Raw genomic sequence first — 22676 nt, 5'->3', positions numbered from 1 at the left:
CGTCTTCCCCTTATCTGACGAATGTCACTGTGGCGTAGCACTTGTGTAGCCGGCACGGCAGTATTCGGTGAACTTTGCCCACTTTGTTTTCTCTCATCATATCCCACCTTATTTATACGCCGTCTCGAGCAGGGTCCATCTACCACTTTCTGCACTTTGGGCTGAGACCTTGTGACTTGCATTTCCTTCGAGCAGCCCTTTATAGAGCACCATGTCCGCTATAACGAAAGGTAAGAAAGGTTTTCAACTGCGGGATTCTATTGTCATTATTTCTGTATCATGTGCAGCTTTTTTTGGACCTCACAATATTTGTAGAAAATATGGAAGTTATGAAACTTAGGTTTAGGAATTGATATTTTAACTCAATTTTCACCACATAAGCTCTTCATCTTTTCATTATTAGTTACTGTCTTATGTTTTCTCTTATTTCGCAGGTATCTTTATTGTTGCTGCCAAGCGGACCCCATTTGGTACTTATGGAGGAAAGTTTGTGCAGAAGAGCGCAGCTGAGCTCCAGACTGCAGCGACCAAGGCCGCTCTTGTTGCAGGCGGTATCAAGCCAGAGATTGTTGATTCAGTTGTCTTTGGAAATGTCTTAGCTGTGAGTTTTTCATTTAACTTGCCTTGTCTCGGAAAGGACTAAGTTTTTAATTCTATTCTTTTTCATTTATAATCTTTACAGATTACCTCCCCAGACTCTATTTTCATGCCCCGACATGTGGCTCTCCACTGTGGAATACCTCTTGACAGGCCAGCTCTAGGTGTTAACAGACTTTGTGGCACTGGCTTTCAATCAGTTGTCAATGGTGCCCAGGTTGGTATTTAAAAGTCATTAGATATAAATTGTCATTATGTTTTACAAGACCAATTCATTCAATTTTACTTCTAGAATATCCTTGTGGGCGATTCTTCCATCGTTGTGACTGGCGGTGTTGATAACATGAGCCAAGCTCCCCATGCTGTGAGGAATATTCGATTTGGTGTGGGTCTTGGAGCTCCTCTCCAACTTGAAGACACACTTTGGGTTGGTCTTACTGACACTTACTGCAAGATGCCAATGGCTATCACAGCTGAAAACCTTGCTGAGAAATACAAAATCAGCAGGCAAGAGGTTGATGAATTTGCTCTACGATCACAGCATTTGTGGAAGAAAGGTATTTAATTTTGTTTGTGTCAAACTCATCTTAAACTGTAAACTATAATTAAATTCTTATTTGTTTGTTAACAGCCAATGATGAGGGCCGTTTTAAAGAGGAGCTAGCTCCAGTGTCAGTTAAAGTGAAGAAACAAGATGTTGAAGTAACTGTTGATGAACATCCTCGTCCACAAACTACTCTGGAAGGTCTTAATAAGCTGCCAACAATCTTTAAAAAAGATGGTACTGTGACTGCTGGCAATGCCTCTGTAAGTTGTCATTTACTCATGCCAGCCGCCCATTTTCTGACACTTTATTGTATTTATTGTATTGTAAAGTTTTTTGACTTTTCTTTCATCTGGTCAGGGAATTTGTGATGGTGCTGGTACAGTGATCTTGGCTAGCGAAGAAGCTGTAAAGCAGCATGGTTTGACTCCTCTGGCTCGTCTCGTTGCTTACTCAACAGTTGGAGTTGAGCCAAGCATTATGGGTATTGGCCCTGTCCCTGCTATTCAGAATGTATTGAAAGTCGCTGGGAAATCTCTAAATGACATTGACCTTGTAGAGGTAAGTACACAACACTGTTTGAATTATCTTTTGTTGCACCTGGTATAAACTGATCTAATGTCTTATTTTGTTCCTCATAGATAAATGAAGCCTTTGCAGCACAAACATTGGCTTGTGCCAAGGAACTTAAGTTGGACATGAACAAGTTGAATGTGAATGGAGGAGCCATTGCTTTGGGACACCCACTGGCTGCCTCAGGTGCTCGTATTACATCGCACCTCACGCATGAGCTTAGGTAGGTCTTAATATGTGGAATGTACTTATGTATATTGTGCTAAATCTGTAGGGCCCCCATTTAAAGAACTGATTTACATTTCTTCTTTTCAGGAGGCGGAAGGCCAAGTTTGGTATTGGATCAGCTTGTATTGGTGGTGGACAGGGTATTGCTCTCCTTCTGGAGGCAGTTTAAATTTGCTATCTTCATTTTTAAGAACTGAAGTTTTACCATGAGGTTGCCTAGTTTCGGGAGGCATTATTACGCTTAACAGTATTTTGTACAGATGAATTTTTGTTGATCATATGTTGAGAATTTTTAAATGTATTATATCCTCATGTCCAATTTATAAATGTTTTATACTTCAATTTTTTAAATAAAAATAATAGCTGAACAGAAATTTGTTTTTCAATTAATGATCAAAATAAAATGACATTTTTCAATCTGATGATTCTGAGCCTGATCTGTAATGCCTTTTTTTCCTTCGTTTTTCTTTTCTGTGAGAATCCTTCTTCTTCTTGGCCTTTTTAACTTTGGTTCTTGACTTAGGATTGCTGTCCTGATCACTTTCTGTTTCATAGCTAATGTGCTTGCTGTCTGCTACACTCTGATTACTTTTATCACAGTTTGCTTCCTCATTTACACAACCATCAACCCTTTGTTCACTGAGTTTTGAATCTGATGATTTTGATAAGCTAATGCTTGAGCTAGAGTCCCTCCTTGAAGCCACTTCATGTATTGAGGATTCAGTATAATTTCTCCTGGGGCTATGCCTTCCACTGTTTCTATCATATCTTTTCACTTTGGCTCGGGACCTTCCATGGCTTTCACTGCTGCCCTCTCTCCTCCTTTTAGTCCGAATCCTATGGGAACTATTCTTCCCACTGTGATGAGACCGCTTACTATCAGGTTTCTGCTCCTCTGATGGTGGAGAAGGTGAGGCTGACCATCGCCAATCTCCCCTGCTATAATGTAAGTCACAGTACAATTAGTCACATTTCATCATCACAACACTTTAGTACATTACTTCAGCTTACGCACCGACTGTTTTCTGGACTACCAGACCAAGACCTTGCCTGACCTCTTCGTGGGGAAGATTTATGAACATTATTAAGTGAGCGGCGCCACTCTTGTTGATCACGATCAGCAGCATAAAATGCATTCCTTGGATTACGAAAGACGTGAAGGAAGTTACAAGCCCTTCCTTTAGGACAACAGTTTTTGTGAAACTGACCTAGTTGAAGAATTGAAAAAACAAAAACAAAAAAAGTCAACATTAATGATAAAATTAAAAGCAAAGTCATTGAGTCTAGTTTGTCTCAAATACTGACCACATATTGCAGCCTTCCAGCTATCAATAGTTACAAACTCAACATTTATTTGTTTTCCACCATAAAAACGTCCATGGAACATTTTAAAAGCTTTTACTGCATCTTGAGCACTATCATATTCTATGTAAACATTTCCCCGAAGATGAGGTTCAAAATTACAACAGACTTTAAACTGTGAAATTTGCCCAACTCGCTCCCACTCTGGCAGGACATCCTCATAAAAATCTCTGAAAGGATAAATCAATTGAAAAATAAAAACACACAATCAAAATTTGCTATCTGTTGGAAAATGTACTTAGAGGTACATTGACAAAATCTTACAGAAAGTGATGATAAGTTTCTGAATCTTCATATTCCAACCAATCATCTGCAGCCTCCAATTCATCCGGGTTCATTTGGCGTAGCCCGATGTGATCATAAAAATTAGGCACAAGCAATACTCTGCTAATGGCAGGCCTTGTGTGATTCCTGACAAACCAAACAGAAATATTATCACAATCTTGAATGAACAATCTCTTAAATAATACTTTTACCCATGTGTATTGTGATTTCACACAGTACCTTGAACATCGGTCAGCAAACCTGCAAGCGCCAGTCTTTGAAAAAAATGGACATGCTGGCTTATCAGGATTTGTCATAGATGCCACATTTACTTCAGGAGGCATGTCACAACCCTGAAATTTGAAAGCAGAGAAACAATCAAAAATGTGAAATATTTTGGGGAATCCTCATACTTTTTAGATGGAATACCAAAAAAGTTACCTTGTTTATGAAGTTTTCAATCTGTCTCATTAATTTTTCCTAGATATGAAAATTAAGAAAATACCGTTGTAGCAATAACCATAGAAACACACAACAATGAAACACTTGGATAAAGCTGAATGAATCTAATGAAACACAGCCAGGTTAGAAAACTGTATATTAAATAAGATATTACCCAAGTGCTTGTAGGGAATCAAAAATGTCAGATGTGCTAAAATATTTTTACATCTTTTTGATTTAATTTTAAGATAATCCTACAGTACTGTACCTGTTGCTGTTTCTTCTTCTCTGCTATTTTTTCCTGCTCCTCCGCCGCAGCTTTTATTTTACGCTGTTCTTCTTCCCACTCTTCTTTAATACGTAACTAGAAAACCGAAACAATTGTAAAAACTGTACAATAATCCCAGCAGAGCAAAAAATCAAATAAAAATGTACACAAATCATGGCGCAAAATCTACCTCCTGTTTGGCTCTCTCTGCACGTGCCACAGCAAGGCGGTCTTGTCGTTCTTTCCATGCTTTCTGAGCACGCTCTTCCTCTTCAACCCAAGCTGCATGTCGCTCTGCTGCAAGTCGAGCTTCTTCTTCCTCAGCAAAAATTTCCAAGGCCCTCTGTTCCGATAACCATGCTTGGTATCTTGGACATTTGTTTTTAATCTCCAGCTCTTTAAAATTTAAAAAGAAGTCAAACCCCAGCTTTTGAGTTATGGATACAGTCAATATCAATTACAGGTAGCTCAACAACTTAAAAATAAACATCAAAATAATTAAAGAATTGATTGATTACCTTTCTTGATGGCTTCATCTCGTTCTTGAGCCAGCTTTTGACGAATACGTTTTCTTCTCATCTTCTTGGCCTGGGTCCTCCAAATTTTATGGCTGCAATCATATCAATGATTTTTTTAATGTTGTGAAGTAACAGGAAAAAGAAAAAAACCAAAACAAACAAACAAACAAACTGTGAAATTTTTGTAATTTATTGTAAATTAAACATTGAATAGGTTTGTCAACAGTTGATACATCAGAAACTTAGATCAGTTTTGTTTTTTTGTGACGATGCCCATTGAGTGATCTAAGTCCTCTGAATCCAAAAAAATGGGGACGTTTGTCATTAATGTGAATGTTATACATGTGACAAGGTGACATTAACAACAAACCAAAAAACAGGGGGAAACAATACACTAAATACAATATTAACCTTAAAAGAAAGTGCAAAACAAAGAAGATTAACCGTCTGTAGGTTTACACACCCAAACTCACCTCCCCATATCGAAATCATTGACGTGTTATTATTGAACAAAACTACTGACACGAAAATGAATGTCTGTCGTTAGATTCTGGGTTAATTTTTTAAAACATACTAGGGCTTTAACGTCAACCTTAACCTTCTCTTTTTCCCCATTGAGGCATTTGAAGAACGCGCGCCAGAGGTACGTTCAAGACTCCCTGACATGTATCTCTTTTGGTTTATCTCTGCTTTTTATCTCTTCTTGTTATTTTATCACGAATTCTAGCACTCATCAAATTTGACAGATTCACGATTTTTTTTTAAATTTCGTGGATCTATTGTGTCTCACATCTATCTAACGCTCTGAGGCGGCCCTGAGGCGTCAATGTGGTCATTACGGTCAATAATTCAAGTTGAGTTCTGCTGGCTGATGAATTCTGACGTGAACAAAACTTGTTGATCGTCTCGTCTCCGTGTCCAGTCGTAAACACCACAGCCACCAGGTGTGGTTGGTGACGATTGTGACGTTATAAGTGCCAAACTGGCAGTCACGAAAATCTGTGAAGTATGAATCTTTTAATTGTGACTTTTTCAATATGCCTTCATCTATCGCTAGTCTGTTGGTCCATGCCGGCATCCGACTCGGCTTTGGCTCAGGCCGACGAGACGTTTCTGAACGGACACAAGTACATGTCACACGACGAACTGTCAGATTTTCTCCTTAAACTTGAAACCGAACACCCTCACCTAGCAGCGAGGCGGTCTATAGGGAAGTCAGTAGAAGGACGTGACCTGTGGGCCCTAGAACTGAGGGCCAATGTAGGTGCGGAGCGACCTCTGGGCCAACCCATGGTGAAAATGGTTGCTAATATGCACGGCGATGAAACCGTTGGCCGGGAGCTATTGATTTTCCTCGCACAATACTTGCTCAATAATTATGGGAAGGTCCCCAGACTGACCCGCATGCTCAACCGAACCAATATTTTCCTTATGCCCTCCATGAACCCAGACGGCTACTCTCGCTCAAAGGTTTGATTTGTCAATGAAGCAACTAAAACCAGAACGTTTTGCAATTTTTAGCAAAGCATTTTGTTCTAAGCGTTTTGTTCTTTTTTAATTACAGGAAGGTAGTTGTGAATCGATTCCTGGCTATGTTGGACGCGAAAATGCTAACAATGTTGACCTGAACCGCGACTTCCCGGATCAGTTCACTTCTTCAGACAAACAACCAGAAAATTGCCAGCCTGAAACACAGGCACTTATGAAGTGGATTGTTTCAGAACCTTTTGTTTTATCCTCAAATTTACATGGAGGTGCCATTGTTGCTAGCTATCCATTTGATGATACACCAAGTGCAAAGTGAGTTCCCCTGTCATCTGCCAAATTTTGTGCTTTTCCTATCCTTGCTGTGATTTTTACCATTCATAAAATTTTACATCTTGTTTTGTGGGCTGTGTTTTTCTTCTCTTTTTAGCTCTTACTATTCCATTGGCCTTTTCCTTAACTTACCGTATTTATTTGATTCTAAGCTGCACCTCAAATTTTACAGGGGAGTCACTGGAGACTCCCATAAGACCCTTGCTGATCGGGTACTTAATTCTAAGCAGCAACCTAGAGCCCCGCACTGAGCAAGCTATCTGTAGCTCACTCTTTGCAGGGCTCTACAGCACCCCGACGTTGTAGTTTTAAAATCAGAAAAAAGGGCATGATCTAGAAGGGAATAAATACGGTATTATAGGAAGCTTATGCTGTGATTATTATTGAAGACTAGGAGCTGTAGATGTAACAGTTCAATTCTTTTTCTCTCTCTCTAGTCAGGAGCAGTCTCAAATCGAAAGTGCATCCCCTGATGATCAAGTTTTCAAATACTTATCTTTGGAATATGCAAAGCATAATCCCCAAATGTCTAATGGTAAGGCCTGTAAAGGAGATGACTTCCCTCAGGGGATTACAAATGGGGCATACTGGTACAATGTTGATGGTAAGTATTTGCCTTGAACATTCCATAACTTGTCAGATCTACCTCAGCTACCGATAATAGTGCAAGTCTACTTTAAACTTCAGGTGGAATGCAAGATTTTAACTATGTTCGCTCAAACTGCTTTGAAATAACATTTGAACTGTCATGTTGCAAGTTTCCGAAAGTATCTGAACTACCATCTTACTGGCAGGACAACCGAGAGTCCTTATTAAGATATCTAGAACTCGCACACATGGGTTTTAAAGGTATGTACTAATCTATTCAGACTTAAGTGTTCTCTTTAATCTCATAATTATTTAACTATTCTCATTCTCAGGTCTTATTGTTGATACCAATAATATCCCAATTCCAAGTGCTGTTGTAGTAGTTGAAGGTGTAAAGAAAAATGTGACAACTACAACCCGAGGAGAATTTTGGCGACTTCTCACACCTGGAACATATAGTGTTTATGCAAGTGCCTATGGGTAAGAATTCATTTTATCACTTTTCTTATCACTTTTTGTACCCGTTGTACTTTGTTTATGAATCATGATGAAATATGAAATGAATTTAATCTTTTGCTGTAAGGTTTAGTCTCCCATATTAGTAATAACTCTATTTTTCTTTTTGCTTTCTATTTTATTCCAGTTATCAGACATCTCAACCTCTGTCTGTAACTGTGTCAAATAATGATGAACCTATTGTGGTCAACTTCACTCTGCACTCCTATGACAATCAAGGTAAAGTTTAAATGGTTTTTCTTATTATTTTCCCCATTTTGGTGTATTTTAAGCTTAGTGGTATCTGTTTTTTGGCATTTTTTATGTTTTCTCTGGGGTGGGGTTTGTTTGGGTGTGCTGTAGTGCTTGAGATAAAACCTCAACTTAATACTCATATTTGTATAGATAAATGTCTTTGTTTTTTCAGACTCAGATTCCTCCATCTCATAGGAGTGTCATCCCATAACAACAATCATTCAAAATTCAGATCTACTTCCACATATGAAATTGTGTACTAATTCTCCTTTGTATTTTATGGCTTTGCCGTGTTTTCATATAACCACCACCAGAATGATCAACAGACATACACAATGTTTTTCTTTTCTCTCTCTCTTTTTTAAATTTGCCGTATTGCATGACAAACTTTGTGTGCTTGCAAACTGTTAGTGGTTTAGTTGGGTGAGGGTTTTCTTACATGTTGCAATTCATGGGTATGCAAATACTTTAACTTATGATATGGTAATTGAGAGAAAGTGGCCATTTATGGTGCTTCCTTTGCTGCCTGCATCGGAGCTGGTAGTATTAGGTGTATAAATTGTAGAGCTTGATTTTTGAACCACATAAATATCAATGTACCATGTAGGCTTTCATACCTATTGGTGTACTGAAGAGACTGCACACTTAGCCATTAGACGGGTATGTGGTTCTTTTATGTTCACGTTTTCTTCCTGACCTAAAACTAGAATATACTCCTAATATGATGAAATCCAAGTTTGCTTGCCAAACTTGCATATGCACTGAAAACAGTCAAATGCAAGGGAAAAACTAATAGCCTGCTTGGCAGTGTAACCACAGTGGAGTTTGCTGCAGTCTTGTTGTGTCTGCATTATATTAAAATTCTTTTAAAGTGGCTTCAGTCTTACATATGGGAGTGTGACGTGGCATGCCTTTTACTCCTAATTGTTAGCTTTTGCTTGTGCATGTTCATTTAATGTTATATGGTCCACATATAAAGTTTTACCTCTCCACACTCTTCAAATGTATGTTACATATTAAGATCCATTTAAAGGAACATTAATATTTTATTCTTTTTGGTGATGGTTTGTTTAGTAGGAAGTCCAGATTTGCCAGCTGAAGATGTGCAGAAAAATACTGGTTTTCATCAAGAACTGCTGAACCCATTGATCATTATTTTACCCATCATTAGTTCTTGGTTGTCCAGTCAAACAAAACTTGTGAACTGATTTATCTACGTAATTTGGTGTCTAGGTGGAATGATTTCATTTACCATTTCTTTAATTGTTCATGTGTTCTCTGGGATTTTATTATTTGGACAAAGTATATTTTATAATTCTGACAACGACTTCTTAAGTTGGTTTTGTACTTGATTATTGTTGTTTCAGTGTAATTTAGTAATTTACACACAAATTTGACAATTTCTTGTGAATCTATGTCTTAACGAATTAAGCTTATTTTTTGTAAGCAATGAATAAATCTGATTTTAGTAATGGTTTAGAATTTTTAATGGAACCTTGTCTCAAGAAACATACTGAAAGCAACAGTTTTTTCTACAGATTACCTCAGGCAGTTATTAACTTTAATTAAGTCAAATAATTTCTTGCAATATAAGTGAAATTTGGGCTGTTTGCAGACTGTTTCAGGTGCTTAAAGGATGTTGTTAGATCAATGTATTCCTTTTTTTCATGGTTGTGTCCTGATTTTTAGCTGCAAACCTTAAGATAAATTAAAAGCTATCTATGGTGCCTGTTAGTATATTTGCATTTCAATTGGTTCCCTCAATTTCTGTTGTATTACCTTCAAATGTATTATTGCAAACAGATTTCAGATCCATCTGTGAAGATTTTCCTCTTTTATCCTTTTGTGTGATTCTGTTTGATTTGTTAATGCACTGGACTACCCTTGAAACATAATACTTTCAACATCACTCATTTGCAACTTTTCTTTTCTCTTTTCCTGAAGGAACAGGAAAAACAGGTGATCTTATATCAAATGTAAGACTTCAAACAGATGGTGAGGGATTCATGACCGACACAGTTTTTACGCATCACAATTTTTCTGAAATGGTGCATTGGATGACATTTTTATCAAGAACCTACCCAAAAATCACCCGTCTGTATTCAATTGGCACGAGTGTGCGTGGACGTGAATTGTATGTCCTGGAGATTAGTGACAATCCAGGCCATCATGAACCAGGTTTGACTGTTGCATTGATGTTGCTGTCAAATAAAATTAAAATTAGTGTATGGACTTAAATTCATTATTGCCTTTTAGGGGAACCTGAATTCAAGTATGTTGCCAATATGCATGGCAATGAAGTTGTGGGACGGGAAATGCTGCTTCTGTTGGCCAAGTATCTTTGTGAACAATACGGAACGGATAAAAGAATAACTGAACTAATAGATACCACCCGCATACACTTATTGCCTTCAATGAATCCAGATGGTTATGAAGTATCACATGAAGGTGACAAAACATCCGCAATTGGGCGTGCTAACAGCCATGGGAGGGACCTTAACAGAAACTTTCCTGATCAGTATGGGAGCACAAATGTGAGTTTTGAGATGTTTACTAATGTTAACTCTGTTACAGAATAATCCAACTAACCATATATCTTTTAGGACAACCTTGTTCAGGAGCCAGAAACAAAAGCAGTTATGGAGTGGATTAGGAACTATCCTTTTGTGCTGTCAGCCAATTTACATAATGGAGCTTTAGTAGCTAACTATCCTTATGATGATACAAAAAATGGACATAGGGGTGCTAACCCTAGTCCAGACGATGCTGTTTTTAAACGCCTGGCTCATACGTATGCCAATGTAAGAAACTGATTGGATTTCACCACCTTATCTATTGTTCAAAAATTGTTGTAAATTAAGATATTTACCCACCTGTGTTCCAGGCCCACCCAACTATGTCTTTGGGTGAACCATGTGGCAATGATCCATCACTTTTAAACGAAAGATTTCCTAGTGGGATAACTAATGGAGCAGAGTGGTATGTAGTTCCAGGAGGGATGCAGGATTACAATTACTTGCACTCCAACTGCTTTGAACTTACGATCGAAATGGGATGTGACAAGTTCCCAAATCACACTGAAGTACGGAAATATTGGCAGGACCATCGTACATCATTAATTCTCTATATGGAACAGGTCAGTTTATTTAAGAGACAGTAAGTTGTGGTAGTAATACTTTGCAGAATACATTTTACCACATTTGTATTCTTCCAGGTACATACAGGAGTAGCAGGATTTGTAAGATCAACTGCTGGCATTGGTCTAAAAAATGCAATTATTCGTGTCAAAGGCATAGATCATGATATAACTACTGCAGCTGATGGTGACTACTGGCGGTTGCTTCTACCTGGAAAGTATAGCATAACAGCGTCAATGCATGGGTAATGCAACTCTATTCCATCCATAAGATGTGTTCCTTATTGTTTTAGATCTTTCTATCTTATCTTATCTTATCTTTCTATCTGTTTTATGTTTTTCTGTAGTTATGAAAGCCAGACACAGACTATTGAAGTGCCCGATACCGGCGCAACAACGTATATTCCAGCAAGACCAGCACAATTGAATTTCACACTTCTTCGAGATGATATTCTTGAATGGTCTAGTAGTCATGACTTTGATATACCGGAAAATGTGTTAAATATGTACAAGTTACACACATCAGAAGATATCAGGAAAATTGTTCAAGGCATGGAAGTAAAATATCCTCAGCTGGTTGAAGTGGTAGATAGTTTTACCACAGAATCAGTTCTCCACTACAAAATAAGTGATCAGGTAATTTCATTTGACTTTTTACCTTGTGAATATGTGCTATGTCAGTCAGGAAACTTTTGGCCCTTTATCTGACAGAAACAAATGTTGAAATGTTACAGATTGGGGCACCAGAAGAAAATAAGTTTCATATATTGTTGATTGGGGGGTTATGGGGTCCAGAATCAGTTGGTGTGGAACTCCTTCCTCGATTAACACGACATCTTGTGGCTGCTTTTAATGCCAGTGACACCAATGTAGTGCATATCCTTAAAAGTAGTGTGATTCATATGCTGCTTTTATTTGACCAAAGTGTCAATAACACATTAGATTGTGGACTCTCAACTAATCCTGGGGGAGGGATTGGTCAGTTGATTGCCAGTCCAGGAGTTGGGGATACAGATGCAGAAAATAAATTGTTAACCAAAACCATAGATCTTCTGAAGTCTGAGCCGTTGAATTTAATTGTCAGTCTTGAAGGAGGTGGTCTACATCTCAGGTTTGTGTTTTAGTCATGTATGTTTATTGTTAATTTCCATTATTGTTATAAAGGAAATCTCTTATCATCAAATGTTCTGTTACATAGGCACAGCACTCAATCAGATGATGTGCTAAGAGATGCTCTTATAATGTTGGAAAAACATTATGAGCAGTCAACAGCCAGTGAATGTGAACCTATTCAAGGTGTGTCTCACGACAACATGGAAGATCTGAGACAACGAATGGTTGATGCGGTGTATGCAAAAACAGGAAAACCTATGGTTTGTGAACTTTCATTGAATATTAATGTGGCTAGTAATGTGTTCTACAATTATAAAACTTACATAGCTTTATAGAAGTTTAGATACAAATATACTGTTTTGCTGTTCCAGTTATCCATTCAAGCAAGCTGTTGTCGTCATGCAATAGCTGCAGCCATTCCAAAATTGTGGAAAAATAACTTAGAAAGCCTGCTGCGTCTCTTGTCAGCAAGTGTACAGGGTGTTAGAGGCCAGATTATTTTTGAAAATGGTGAACCAGTACGTGGTGCCATTTTGCACATTAAAGATTCAAACTATGACATTCCAGTTTCTCCCAACATGGCATATTTTAATGCTATACTAGCAACAGGATCTTATGTTCTCCAGGTATTTCTCAAAACTAATTCCATTTTCATTCTTTTGCCTTATTGTTTTCAATGTTCTTATTACCTGCATCTGTGTTTAAGGTTCCTGCTGCATATGGAGCTGAAGAAGTCCCAATAAATGTGGATGAAAACCATCTTACTGAGGTAGCTTTGAAAGTTACAAAGAGTGCTCAAATTCCAAGCCCATCTGCTTATCATAGCCTTCAAGACTTAATACATATATTAAGCGAACTTAATGGCCGCTATCCGAAAATAACGCGATTGTATGGGTAAGTTAGTGTCTACACAGTATGATGCTGATCTAAACTTCCATCTATTGATACACATTGTTTTAGTTTGGGAGACACTTCACCTGGTCACATGCTCAAAGTACCAGCATTAGAAATTAGTCTGCAGTCTAGGGATCCACTTACTAGCAGCCCTCCATCTATAGCTTTTGTTGGAGGTTTTCATTCAAATGAAGGCATATCTACAGAAATCCTTATACAATTTATCCAGCACTTACTTCGTAACTATGGAAAAGATCCACGCATTTCTAAATATGTTGAGGTAAACTGGTATTATAATTAATCTTAACATAAACGTTTCATATACTGTTTCATCTCATCATTAATTTCAATTTTAAATTTGCAGAACTTGAAAATCCATATTATTCCAAATGTAAACCCAGATTCTTCAATGGAATCAGATAAGACTAATGTGGAAACTGACTTCCCAATTGGTGAATATTTCTGGAGGTTGAATTTGTTTCCTAAGAATTTTCTTTTTATACCTTATCTTATTTATCATTTCAGATAACATAGATCATCAACCTCAGCTTTTGGTTACCCAGTATCTGATGTCATGGCTTGAAACTGAAAGACCTGTCCTTGCTTTAGGAATACGTGCTGGATCAGTGCATGTTTCAATTCCCTTTGGCAACACACATCCTCATTCATTTCATTCCTCGAGTGATGCAAATCCATACGCCACAGCAGATGATAAGGTTTGCCTTTTTTCCCCCTCTCTTTTTCTTATTTTGTTCTATTTATTTGAAAATTCCAATGCTTTCCATGTTTCCAACCGCTTACCTAGGCTCTAGATCTTGGGGTTGGTAATGTGGTACCGGTAGTGCTAAAGAAGTCACAATATGACTAGTGCACTCGAAAAATACAATAATTTTTCTATAAATATTTTTTTCAATCCAAAGTTTTTTTGTTTTTTTTATCTGTTCTTAAAGTGACAATTGTGGGCATGTGAAGAGGTTGAGCTAGATTAGAGAAGGTAAGAGGTTTGGTCAAAAAGAAATTTGAACAGTAGAAGAGACGTTTTAAAGATACTGTACAATCTGGGGTCTGTGTTGAAGAGTTTGGTTGGAAAGGCCTAATTGACTGCCAGCTTTTTCTATCAATTTTTATTTGAAGGTTTTAAGATTTTTGGCTGTTGTAGCAGTTTGCAATACCGTTGTAGTTATAATACATCAAAGTCCATTGATTGTCAATGTTGTATTGGTAGAAATCTTGGTTGAGAATCTAATCTATAATCTTATCTGTTTCCACCACCATTTCCTTCCAGGTTTTTAGAGCAATTGGGGAACATTACGCAGCACTTCATGAAACAATGTCTAATGGAGTGCCTCACTGTAGCAAGTCACCCACTGACATTTTTGAAAAAGGTGTCACTAATGCAGGGCAATGGAGGCCACGCACTGGAAACTTTATGGTGTGTATCTAAGATTTCTTGTTCTACTGCATTTATAAAGTGACAGAAAAGAAACATTGTTCATTAAAATTTTCCTCATTTAGGACTATGCATATCAAAGAGGGGGTGTCATGGCAATGGAAATCTATGTAGATTGCCGTTTATTACCTGACAAGGCTCCCATTTTGGAAACTTGGCTTTCACATATGAACAGTATACTATATCTGTTGGATGTAGTGAACGGCACTGGTGCACCGGGATTTTCAGGTAAAGTAAACTTGTGTTTTCCTATCTTTCCCCTTGGAAGTCTCTAGTGTCTATATTTGTTTTTTCGCTATATGTTGTAGGTTACATAACAGATGAGAACAATAGACCTGTGGAAAACGCCCGGTTAATGCTTGATGGTAAATCTTTTACTGTAGCTAGCGGGAAGAATGGTGCATATTTGAGACTTACCACCCAAGGCAAGTCTTTTAAACCCAATGGTTTTGTAGAAATTTGAAGATATTAGATATATATTTTCTATTTCAGTACAATCTAATCTGGTTTTTATTCTAGGGGAGCACACTGTGACTGTAGAAGCAAATGGATATAACTCTGTCACAAAATTACTTACCATATCTTCTACTCAACAAGTAAAAGTGATGTTCCATTTAACAAAAGATGAGACTGTATGGGGAATGCCCAGAATCATTTTTGTAATGTTTGCTGGTAAGAACTTACCACCAATTATTGCAAGCTACTGCTTCATAACTTTAATTTCCATTATAATGTACCTTTTCTTCCCACAGGTTTGATCAGCCTTCTTTTGGTTATTTGTGCTGCTGCTTGTTATTCTGTGTATCAACGACGTTCAAGTCGTCGACGAGATGATAGTTATTCATTTTCTATCTTGTCTCAGAGAGCAGAAAATTTTGATAGTATGAAAGAAATTAATATGTTTGCAACACCAGGTTTGAATGGTAAATTATCTACTTTTGAAGCGGTCATGGTTGATTTACAACCACATATTGCTTCATCTGCGCATTGTTCAACTGACATGTGTTTCATATTTGCAGAGCTTCGAGCTAGACCATATCATGATGAAGACTCAACTTCAGAGGAAGATAGTATTAATGGTGAAGATGACATTGTTGTTGTCCGCACAAGTCCAAGCTTTGACCAGTAGTTGACTTCACTGATATTTTTGTTTGATGTGTGATTTATGCAGTAGGGTGCAATGTTTGAATCACTGCTTCATTTTTCCTCATTAACTTTAGAATGTTTTGGGGTAATTTCATTTTTTGTGATATTTTTAAGGTTTTATTACAGATGCATATTGAATATTACTGTTTTGATTTATGGGAAGAGAATGTCCACGAGTACAAAGACGAAGACTTCTTTTTCAATAGTAAATTTGTTGATATTAAATTATTTTTGATATTATGTTATTGTAAGGGAGCCTGGTTGTGTTCTATCAGTTCTATTTTATTACTAACTTTTCTGGTACGGCTGCTATTTTAAAATCTGTATGTGTACTCTTAGTCCCATTACTATTTTACATTGACTGCTGTGAGGTTTTTGAATGCATTTTTCCAGGACGTAAGTCCTTGGACTTTCTCATTTTTTCAACCATAAACTGTCTTAAATATATTTTTACTAATTCATTAAAATTAGTCTTTTAAACATCCTTTTAACAATAGAAATGTTAAATGTTTTGTAGTTTATCTAGGTAGTAGATTACTTATTAAACATGTGATAATTAACATTTATCACTGAGCCGTCCAACTGGTCAAATGTGCCAGTGTGTAATCTCTGCCGGGAATTTCTAGAAGTACCCCTTTACTATTTTTTAAAAAATAAAATAAAAATTAACAGAATATTTATTCAAAGTAAACAAGGGGGTATCTCAAGCTCATTCCCATCTCTATGCTGTGATACATCAATAATGGGAGATACTTCTTTAAAAGTTGAAAAACAGTGTGGAGAGAGTCAGTTTATAAAGATAAGCAATAAATATTATTGGCTGTGACAGTATACATCTGAATGCACTTAGAATCCGTAGTTTGTTTTATTTAACAGTTTGTTTAAATAAATGACCAATTTAGCTGGAGAATTGTGTTACTTTTTTACTGTAAAACCTCGTCTTGTCTCCATGATTGTTAGTAGCCCCTGTGAAACGGCCACCCCCTTTCTTCCTTTCACTAACATCTCAAGCTGCGTCCAGACAAGAGGGTCCCTTGGGTCGCTTGGGTTGTTTGGGTCGCTGTGGGGTCTCTGAGTCTGCGCAGAGAACCAAAACGTGGCTTCTGCGCCGGCTCAGAGACCCAAGCGACCCAAGCAACCCAAGCGACCCTCTTGTCTGGACGCAGCTTCAGCCCGGCCGCTCCGGACACCGAGCCGCCGAGCCGGCGGAGCCAGCCCCAGAAAGTTGCCCTACTCTCCTGGCATCTAGGCAACCCGCGTCCGAAGGGGGTGTAGCGCTCGGGCCCTTTTCCGAGCGGGCGGGCGGCCGAGCCTCGGGTCTATCCGACCTACACCCTAACCGAGATCCCTGATTGGTCAATTCGTCCAAAAACAAATGACTCGCGGGGCGAATTCGCCAATCACGGACCTGCATCCTGCATTAGGTTGTAGGCTGAACCCTCACTTTCAGCGCAGGGTAGAAAACTTTTCGCGACCCTATTCAACTTTTCTCCACCTTTGGGCATTATTGGGATTGGGATTAGCACCTCATGCCGCGTAGCCAAGATTAAGTAGCTGTCCATGATTTTATACCTGATCTGATTTGTTTGATTACTCTCTTCAAGATCAGTGCCTAAGCATCATACACATCATTTCATGTTTCCCAGCTTGTACACCACTTGTGTATTTGAAAGTTCAAATTTTTCAACTAACAACAGTTTTGCCCTAATCTTTTTCTAAATGAAAGAAGAAATAACAAACAAATAACTGAAGACGTCTTCAAAATACTTCGTGACTTGGAGAGTTTTGTGAGTAGCGTAATGAAATGTGTCTACCTATCAGTCGCATAGTCGTTTATATTCCCCGAGAAGCTAAATAGTTTCAAAGTTTGCAGGTTATCTGCTTTATTTTAAATTAATAATAATGTATTTCAGTGTACACACCTTGTGATGTATTCGTGTTGTGTATTTGATCTCACCATTTTCAAATGATGGATCTAACCCCAGTGTTTCTACTTGAACTATATTTTGATTATCCTATTTCTTGTGCTGTAGGTTTTTTAGTTGGTTTGAACTGATTTTAATGGTGCTACATCTTTTGTAATGTTATGGAAAAACCATGGGAAATCGTCAAAAAATTCCAACAACAATTATACCAAGCTCCCATGCCGTATAATGTCAGACCGAATAAGCCACTACCAGGGCAGGTATGATCACAATCTGTCACGCTTCTGTATTGAACTGCACTTCAGAAGTGATATTGTGACTACTTTCTTTAGAATAGTATTTTGCACTTTTTAAAAATCAGTGTACATTACATGACCAGAACTTCACATGTTCCAGGTGAAGGCAGTTCACCATTTTTTACCTTCAAATGGTCTACAAGATGCGGCTTTAAGAATTAAAAAAGTGAAGGATATAGTTGATGAATCAACTCGAATAGCTGATGAAAGTAGACCACGGTTCCTCAGTAATACTAATTCAAGCTTTTGTCAAAACTGTAATTGTGAAAATTGTCTCAATCAGTCTTCCATCTTGGGTAAGTAATATGATAACTGGTAACAATGATGGGAATACGTACGGTTTCAGTATTTACTAATTTTTAGTGTGAAAATATGTTTAGGTCCACCTGAGAGTAATTTGAATAGAACCATACCTGACCTTATTCAGTCATTTGAGGTGTTTCTTCAAGTAAGTTACTTCAGCCAAATTAATTTAATTTACCTAGTATGTGTAATGTATCTCAAAAATAACTCTATTTCAGACTCAAAGGCAACAGTTCATGCAAATGATAAATCAGCTCACATCTGGTTAGTTTTGTGGATGTTTGTTTTAAAATACTATTTAAATTCAATTTAATGCCACATATTTTCCAACCTTATGTTTTATACTTTAGTTCTAGATTCATCCAACAGTTCATTTCCTTGTCAGCAGTCCACAAGTAATGTTCTGAAATCGACTTTTCCTGTTCCTCAACTGACACTGATGGAATGTGATTCCTCTGAAAAAACTAAGTAAGATCAATGGTAGACATCTTGTCATTTTAATCTTATCTGCTAACCTAAGTAAATAAAGGGAGAAGTAGACACAAAATTAATTTTTTGTCAAATGTAACACTCGTTCTTTACGGTGTTTGCAATTATTGTTCTTGGTGCTTTACATTATCCAATTATATTACTACATGCAGATATGCATATAGGAATGTCACAAAAATTTGTAGTTTTAATACTGGTCTTGCCCGTCTAATTGTGTGTAAATGCAAATACTTAAACTTATCGAGGGGGGGGTGAGGCAGGGCCTGAACACAGCCCGAGGGCGGCTGGCTCGGTAGTCGGGGGACTTAGATGGAATACCCTCAAAGTTATTTTTAAGAGTTCTCAAAAAAGTACTATTAAATATGAAACAAGTTAATTTTTCAAAAGTGACAGCAAGGTTCCTAATTTTGAATAGTATTAATTTTATGCTTGTAGCTGTTGTGTCTTCTGTGATTAAAATGTCCACTAATAAGCTGGGTCACAAAAATCAGCAAAATTTGTCAAGAGTTCTCAAAATAATACTATTAAACTAAAAAAAAAATTAGTTCATTGTTGGAATCAAGACCAGGGGTCCATAACTTATCGTAATACAAATGAACATTAGTTACTCAACGTCACAAAACACATGTCCGATTAAAAGTTAAAGTTATCGATTTTGAAATATGTCCGTTATTAATCATACATACTGTAGGAAAAAGTTGGACTTGTCAAATAATTAACCTTATGTCTAAAGGACTATAGTAAAAGTTACAAGTTATAACTTTAACTCTTAAAGTAACGTTAAAGACAGCTAAGTAATAAGTTACGGACCCCTGATCAAGACCAGTATTTCCAAATCAGAATGGTACAGTTTCCACTTCTGTAGGTATTGTGATTTGTGAGATGAAAGTGGAATCATATTAAGCATTACCTCACACCGAGAACAATACTCGTTCTTCCACTACCGACTATGTGAGGGTGGGTGGTAAAGAATGAGTAAAAAATAATGTTTTGTTTCTATAGATGCATTAATGATTGTACATCAAGATCTGTTCAATGTCATATCTCTCCAACAATTAGTAGAGAAGAAGATGCTGGGAAGCAGATGTTAAGGTAAAGTTTTGTTTATGTTCTAGTTTAAATCTTGACTGCTTACCGAAGAAAAGAAATAATGTTTTGCTCCTATAGATCCATTAATGATGATACATCAAGTTCTACTCGATGCGATAACTCTCCAACAAAAAGTAGAGAAGGTGATGCTGGAAAGCAGATTTTAAGGTAGTGTTTTCTTTTTGTCCTAGTACTGCCTAATTTTCTTTTCCAATTAGTTATCAGTTAACATTTTAATGTTTTTCATTTTTAATCTTTAGTTCTCCATGTGAGAGTCCAAGCAGCACAGTGCATGCAGGTGATGATGGCTCTTCCACAACAAGTCTTCTACATAATGAAACAGAAAATATTTCTAAGAAACACAATTTTATTAAACCAAGAGTCCCTGAAATTGATCAGGCCAATGTTAATTTCAAGAGCAATGGAAAAGTGATTCGGAGTGAGGTGTCTGTAGGAAAGAATTCCAACAATCTTCATGATGACCACTCATCTTTCTGTTCCGAAGACATTAGTTTCAGGCCTCTCCGAAAGTCGTCAATTTTGAGAATGAAAGACAACACTGTTGATGATTGGTCCAGTCTTATTCAGATTGAATCTGATCCTGTTCTTGTTAGTGAAGAACTGTTAGAATGTAGTGTTAAAATTGACAAGCTTAACACCAACAATTCAATGGCTAAGAAAAAGAAAACTCATGCAAGAGATGGGCATAAGTCAGCAAATAGCTTAATTCATTGTAGTACCGACAAGGTTTCTTTAAGTGTGTCCGAGACAACAGTCCCTGTTTGTAGGACGAGGTCTGGGAGAGCTGTTGAGAAACCCAGGCAGTATTGGCTATCTAAGACTCAGGACACAGAATGTAATTCTACACGTCAAGCTGAAATTCCTAAATCAAAGTCAGGTATGCAATTTGTGTAAAGAAAATCATTTCACAATTATGCTCAGTAACGGTTGGGTTTAGCTAATCTTTCCTCCTCTACCCATCTAGGTAATAAAAGCACAAGGAGGAGAAGGAAAGATTCTCAAACATCTAATATAATTCCAGAAACCAATTTGGTGCTTGAGGTATTTATGAATATGCATTAATTTCTATTGCTCTCAGAAAGTAATTGATTATAATATAATGGTCTTGTAACTAAACAGGATAGACGAAAACCCACCAAGTCTGAAATGAAAGGGAGTGCACCTGCCCTTAAAAAAGAGACTTTGAAGAAAGTGGCAAAAGTTCTGACAGCAGAACCAGAGCAATCATTGCTTACAGTCTCAAAGAAAGGGTGAACATTTTACTAATTTTTTGTTACTTGTCTTCTTACTACTGTCATGAGAGAGTTCTTTGCCATTATAATGGTTGATACTGATTTACACATCTTTTTCAGTATAACCAGGGCAAAGAAAGCTAAAGCTGAATCATCAGTTGACAAGTCTGAGGATGATACAAGAAATGTAAGAAAAAAGCAAACTAAACTTGGAAAAGTCCATAGAAATGTATTTACATTAAATAATTACTTTGTTTTAAATAAAACTTGATTTTGTTGCAACATCCCTACTTAAAAAAAATTACTACTCTATCAGGTGCAACTGTTGCAGCAGGTTAATCTGAATTTGGAAATAAGTAACAATGCTTCCAAAAAAGGTGCTAAAATCAGTAATAATAAGCAAGTACTACCCAGGCAGGAAATTGATCAGAATGCTGGAAAGATAAACACGGCTAAGAGAAAGGTAAACAAGACTAGCACAATGTCAACATTTTGTATTCAGTGAATTCAGTTTTAAGTTTAAAGGTTGAATACATAAGTCCTATTTTTTCAAGGTTCCCCACCAAGTAAAGGATAACCAAACGGAAAAGAGTGGTCCTGAAAATCAAGGTCCAAAAATGAAGAGAAAAAAGAAAAATCCAGCATCAACTAAGTAAATTATAGTGGTTGCTTTTTAAAGTGTGTCTTTCATTTTTGAAATATGTCTAAAGTCTGTTTTTAAAATGTTTTTACATTTACAGCGCTTCAAGTAAAAGACAGAAAACAATGATCAACATTGCAAGAAAACTGTCTACAGACTCAACAGAGCCAGATTATGAATGTTATTTTACGGTAAGAAATCAATTGGTGTTAGATTGTCTCATTACTTTGAATATCTTTAGTAAGATGTGTGTTTAAGAAAAAAAAAGAACATGAGGGGGGGGAGGGATTCTTACCATCCAAACTATTTTATGCAAATGATTTCCTCTCTTTGCAGGAGGAGCAAGCGCACTCTTGGCTTGAATCTTGAGCTCTGAAGTAATATTCAAGTACAAGACCACATATTGTTATTTTAGATAGGTGAACAAAAGAAATAATAAGACTATAACAAACATTTACTAGCTATATTTTTCCGGACAATGCAGTTAAATTTTGATTTGTATTTTATGACGGTGTGCAATAATAATCATATATAATGTTCTTTTTGAATGTACAGTGATAGATTTTTTTCGTGGCCATGTTCCTCTGCGTGAAGTGGTTCATCAAAGCTTTGCCAGATGCGGCATCCACGGGTGTCTGCACCATCACTAATTCAACCGCAATCACAACCCCTCTCCCCGCAAAGGCCTCAAACTTGCATGGGGGTCCAGGCCGGTTAGGCTTCAGGCCAGGGCGGCGGTCAGCCATCACAGGCGTGGTTAGGGCATGCGTACTCAGCGTACTCATCCTGCAGGTCCGTTTCCGTTCCTCTGGCGGTCGCAACAACGGGTCTACCCGCTTCGCACGCCCGTGTCCCTGCCCTGTCTGGGTGTGTTATGTATTAGCCTCCCTAGGGCTGGAGCAACGCTTGTGCTGCGGGAGCTGAGCCACTCTCTTTGTCCCCCAGAGTCCCTCCCCCCACATCCCCCTCCCCCGTGCCAACTACCCCTCGG

At 37.5% G+C, this 22676-nt stretch overlaps 4 protein-coding genes across 7 annotated transcripts; 3 read left to right on the top strand and 1 right to left on the bottom strand.

The window, feature by feature from the left end:
* The first annotated feature begins 30 nt into the window (after positions 1-30).
* Positions 31-2364, top strand: LOC113207220 (3-ketoacyl-CoA thiolase, mitochondrial). Its single transcript, XM_026423682.2, has 8 exons — positions 31-230; positions 435-601; positions 683-814; positions 890-1154; positions 1229-1404; positions 1502-1702; positions 1783-1937; positions 2030-2364. Exons 1-8 carry the CDS (start codon positions 212-214, stop codon positions 2109-2111), a joined length of 1197 nt encoding a protein of 398 aa, XP_026279467.1. The 5' UTR covers positions 31-211; the 3' UTR covers positions 2112-2364.
* Positions 2257-5463, bottom strand: LOC113207219 (U2 small nuclear ribonucleoprotein auxiliary factor 35 kDa subunit-related protein 1). 3 transcript variants are annotated; one of them, XM_026423678.2, is made up of 10 exons: positions 5259-5463; positions 4796-4887; positions 4468-4673; positions 4278-4373; positions 4010-4048; positions 3809-3921; positions 3569-3715; positions 3248-3474; positions 2958-3150; positions 2257-2878 (listed from the first exon to the last, which is right to left on the bottom strand). In XM_026423678.2, exons 1-10 carry the CDS (start codon positions 5285-5287, stop codon positions 2356-2358), a joined length of 1665 nt encoding a protein of 554 aa, XP_026279463.1. In that variant the 5' UTR covers positions 5288-5463; the 3' UTR covers positions 2257-2355. The 3 variants fall into 3 exon arrangements, with proteins under 3 accessions (XP_026279463.1, XP_026279462.1, XP_026279465.1); XM_026423677.2 differs by having other exon boundaries at positions 2257-2881; positions 5259-5460; XM_026423680.2 differs by having other exon boundaries at positions 2257-2881; positions 5269-5458.
* Positions 5464-5590: 127 nt separating this feature from the next.
* On the top strand, positions 5591-16600 carry LOC113207213 (carboxypeptidase D). Its single transcript, XM_052268807.1, has 25 exons — positions 5591-6265; positions 6360-6595; positions 7051-7217; positions 7301-7462; positions 7534-7681; positions 7845-7936; positions 9896-10129; positions 10208-10485; positions 10555-10752; positions 10836-11087; positions 11166-11332; positions 11435-11723; positions 11822-12198; positions 12286-12460; positions 12572-12826; positions 12907-13094; positions 13161-13374; positions 13459-13546; positions 13620-13810; positions 14380-14526; positions 14610-14772; positions 14853-14969; positions 15064-15216; positions 15297-15467; positions 15564-16600. The coding sequence occupies exons 1-25, from the start codon at positions 5804-5806 to the stop codon at positions 15671-15673; spliced, it is 5034 nt and encodes a 1677-aa protein (XP_052124767.1). The 5' UTR covers positions 5591-5803; the 3' UTR covers positions 15674-16600.
* A 538-nt stretch (positions 16601-17138) lies between these two features.
* On the top strand, positions 17139-22237 carry LOC113207217 (uncharacterized). 2 transcript variants are annotated; one of them, XM_026423674.2, is made up of 16 exons: positions 17139-17477; positions 17724-17875; positions 18012-18207; positions 18292-18359; positions 18433-18478; positions 18565-18682; positions 19706-19795; positions 19871-19960; positions 20053-20690; positions 20778-20854; positions 20933-21063; positions 21166-21274; positions 21362-21508; positions 21600-21697; positions 21786-21876; positions 22022-22237. In XM_026423674.2, the coding sequence occupies exons 2-16, from the start codon at positions 17777-17779 to the stop codon at positions 22052-22054; spliced, it is 2031 nt and encodes a 676-aa protein (XP_026279459.1). In that variant the 5' UTR covers positions 17139-17477; positions 17724-17776; the 3' UTR covers positions 22055-22237. The 2 variants fall into 2 exon arrangements, with proteins under 2 accessions (XP_026279459.1, XP_026279460.1); XM_026423675.2 differs by having other exon boundaries at positions 17142-17477; positions 21166-21232.
* Positions 22238-22676: the final 439 nt, after the last annotated feature.

Source organism: Frankliniella occidentalis, unplaced genomic scaffold (genome assembly GCF_000697945.3).
Source record: "Frankliniella occidentalis isolate FOCC.00 unplaced genomic scaffold, Focc_3.1 Scaffold77, whole genome shotgun sequence".
Classification (NCBI taxonomy): domain Eukaryota; kingdom Metazoa; phylum Arthropoda; class Insecta; order Thysanoptera; family Thripidae; genus Frankliniella; species Frankliniella occidentalis.
The sequence above is the reverse complement of the archived record's forward strand: the minus strand, read 5'-3'. Positions and strand labels throughout refer to the sequence as shown.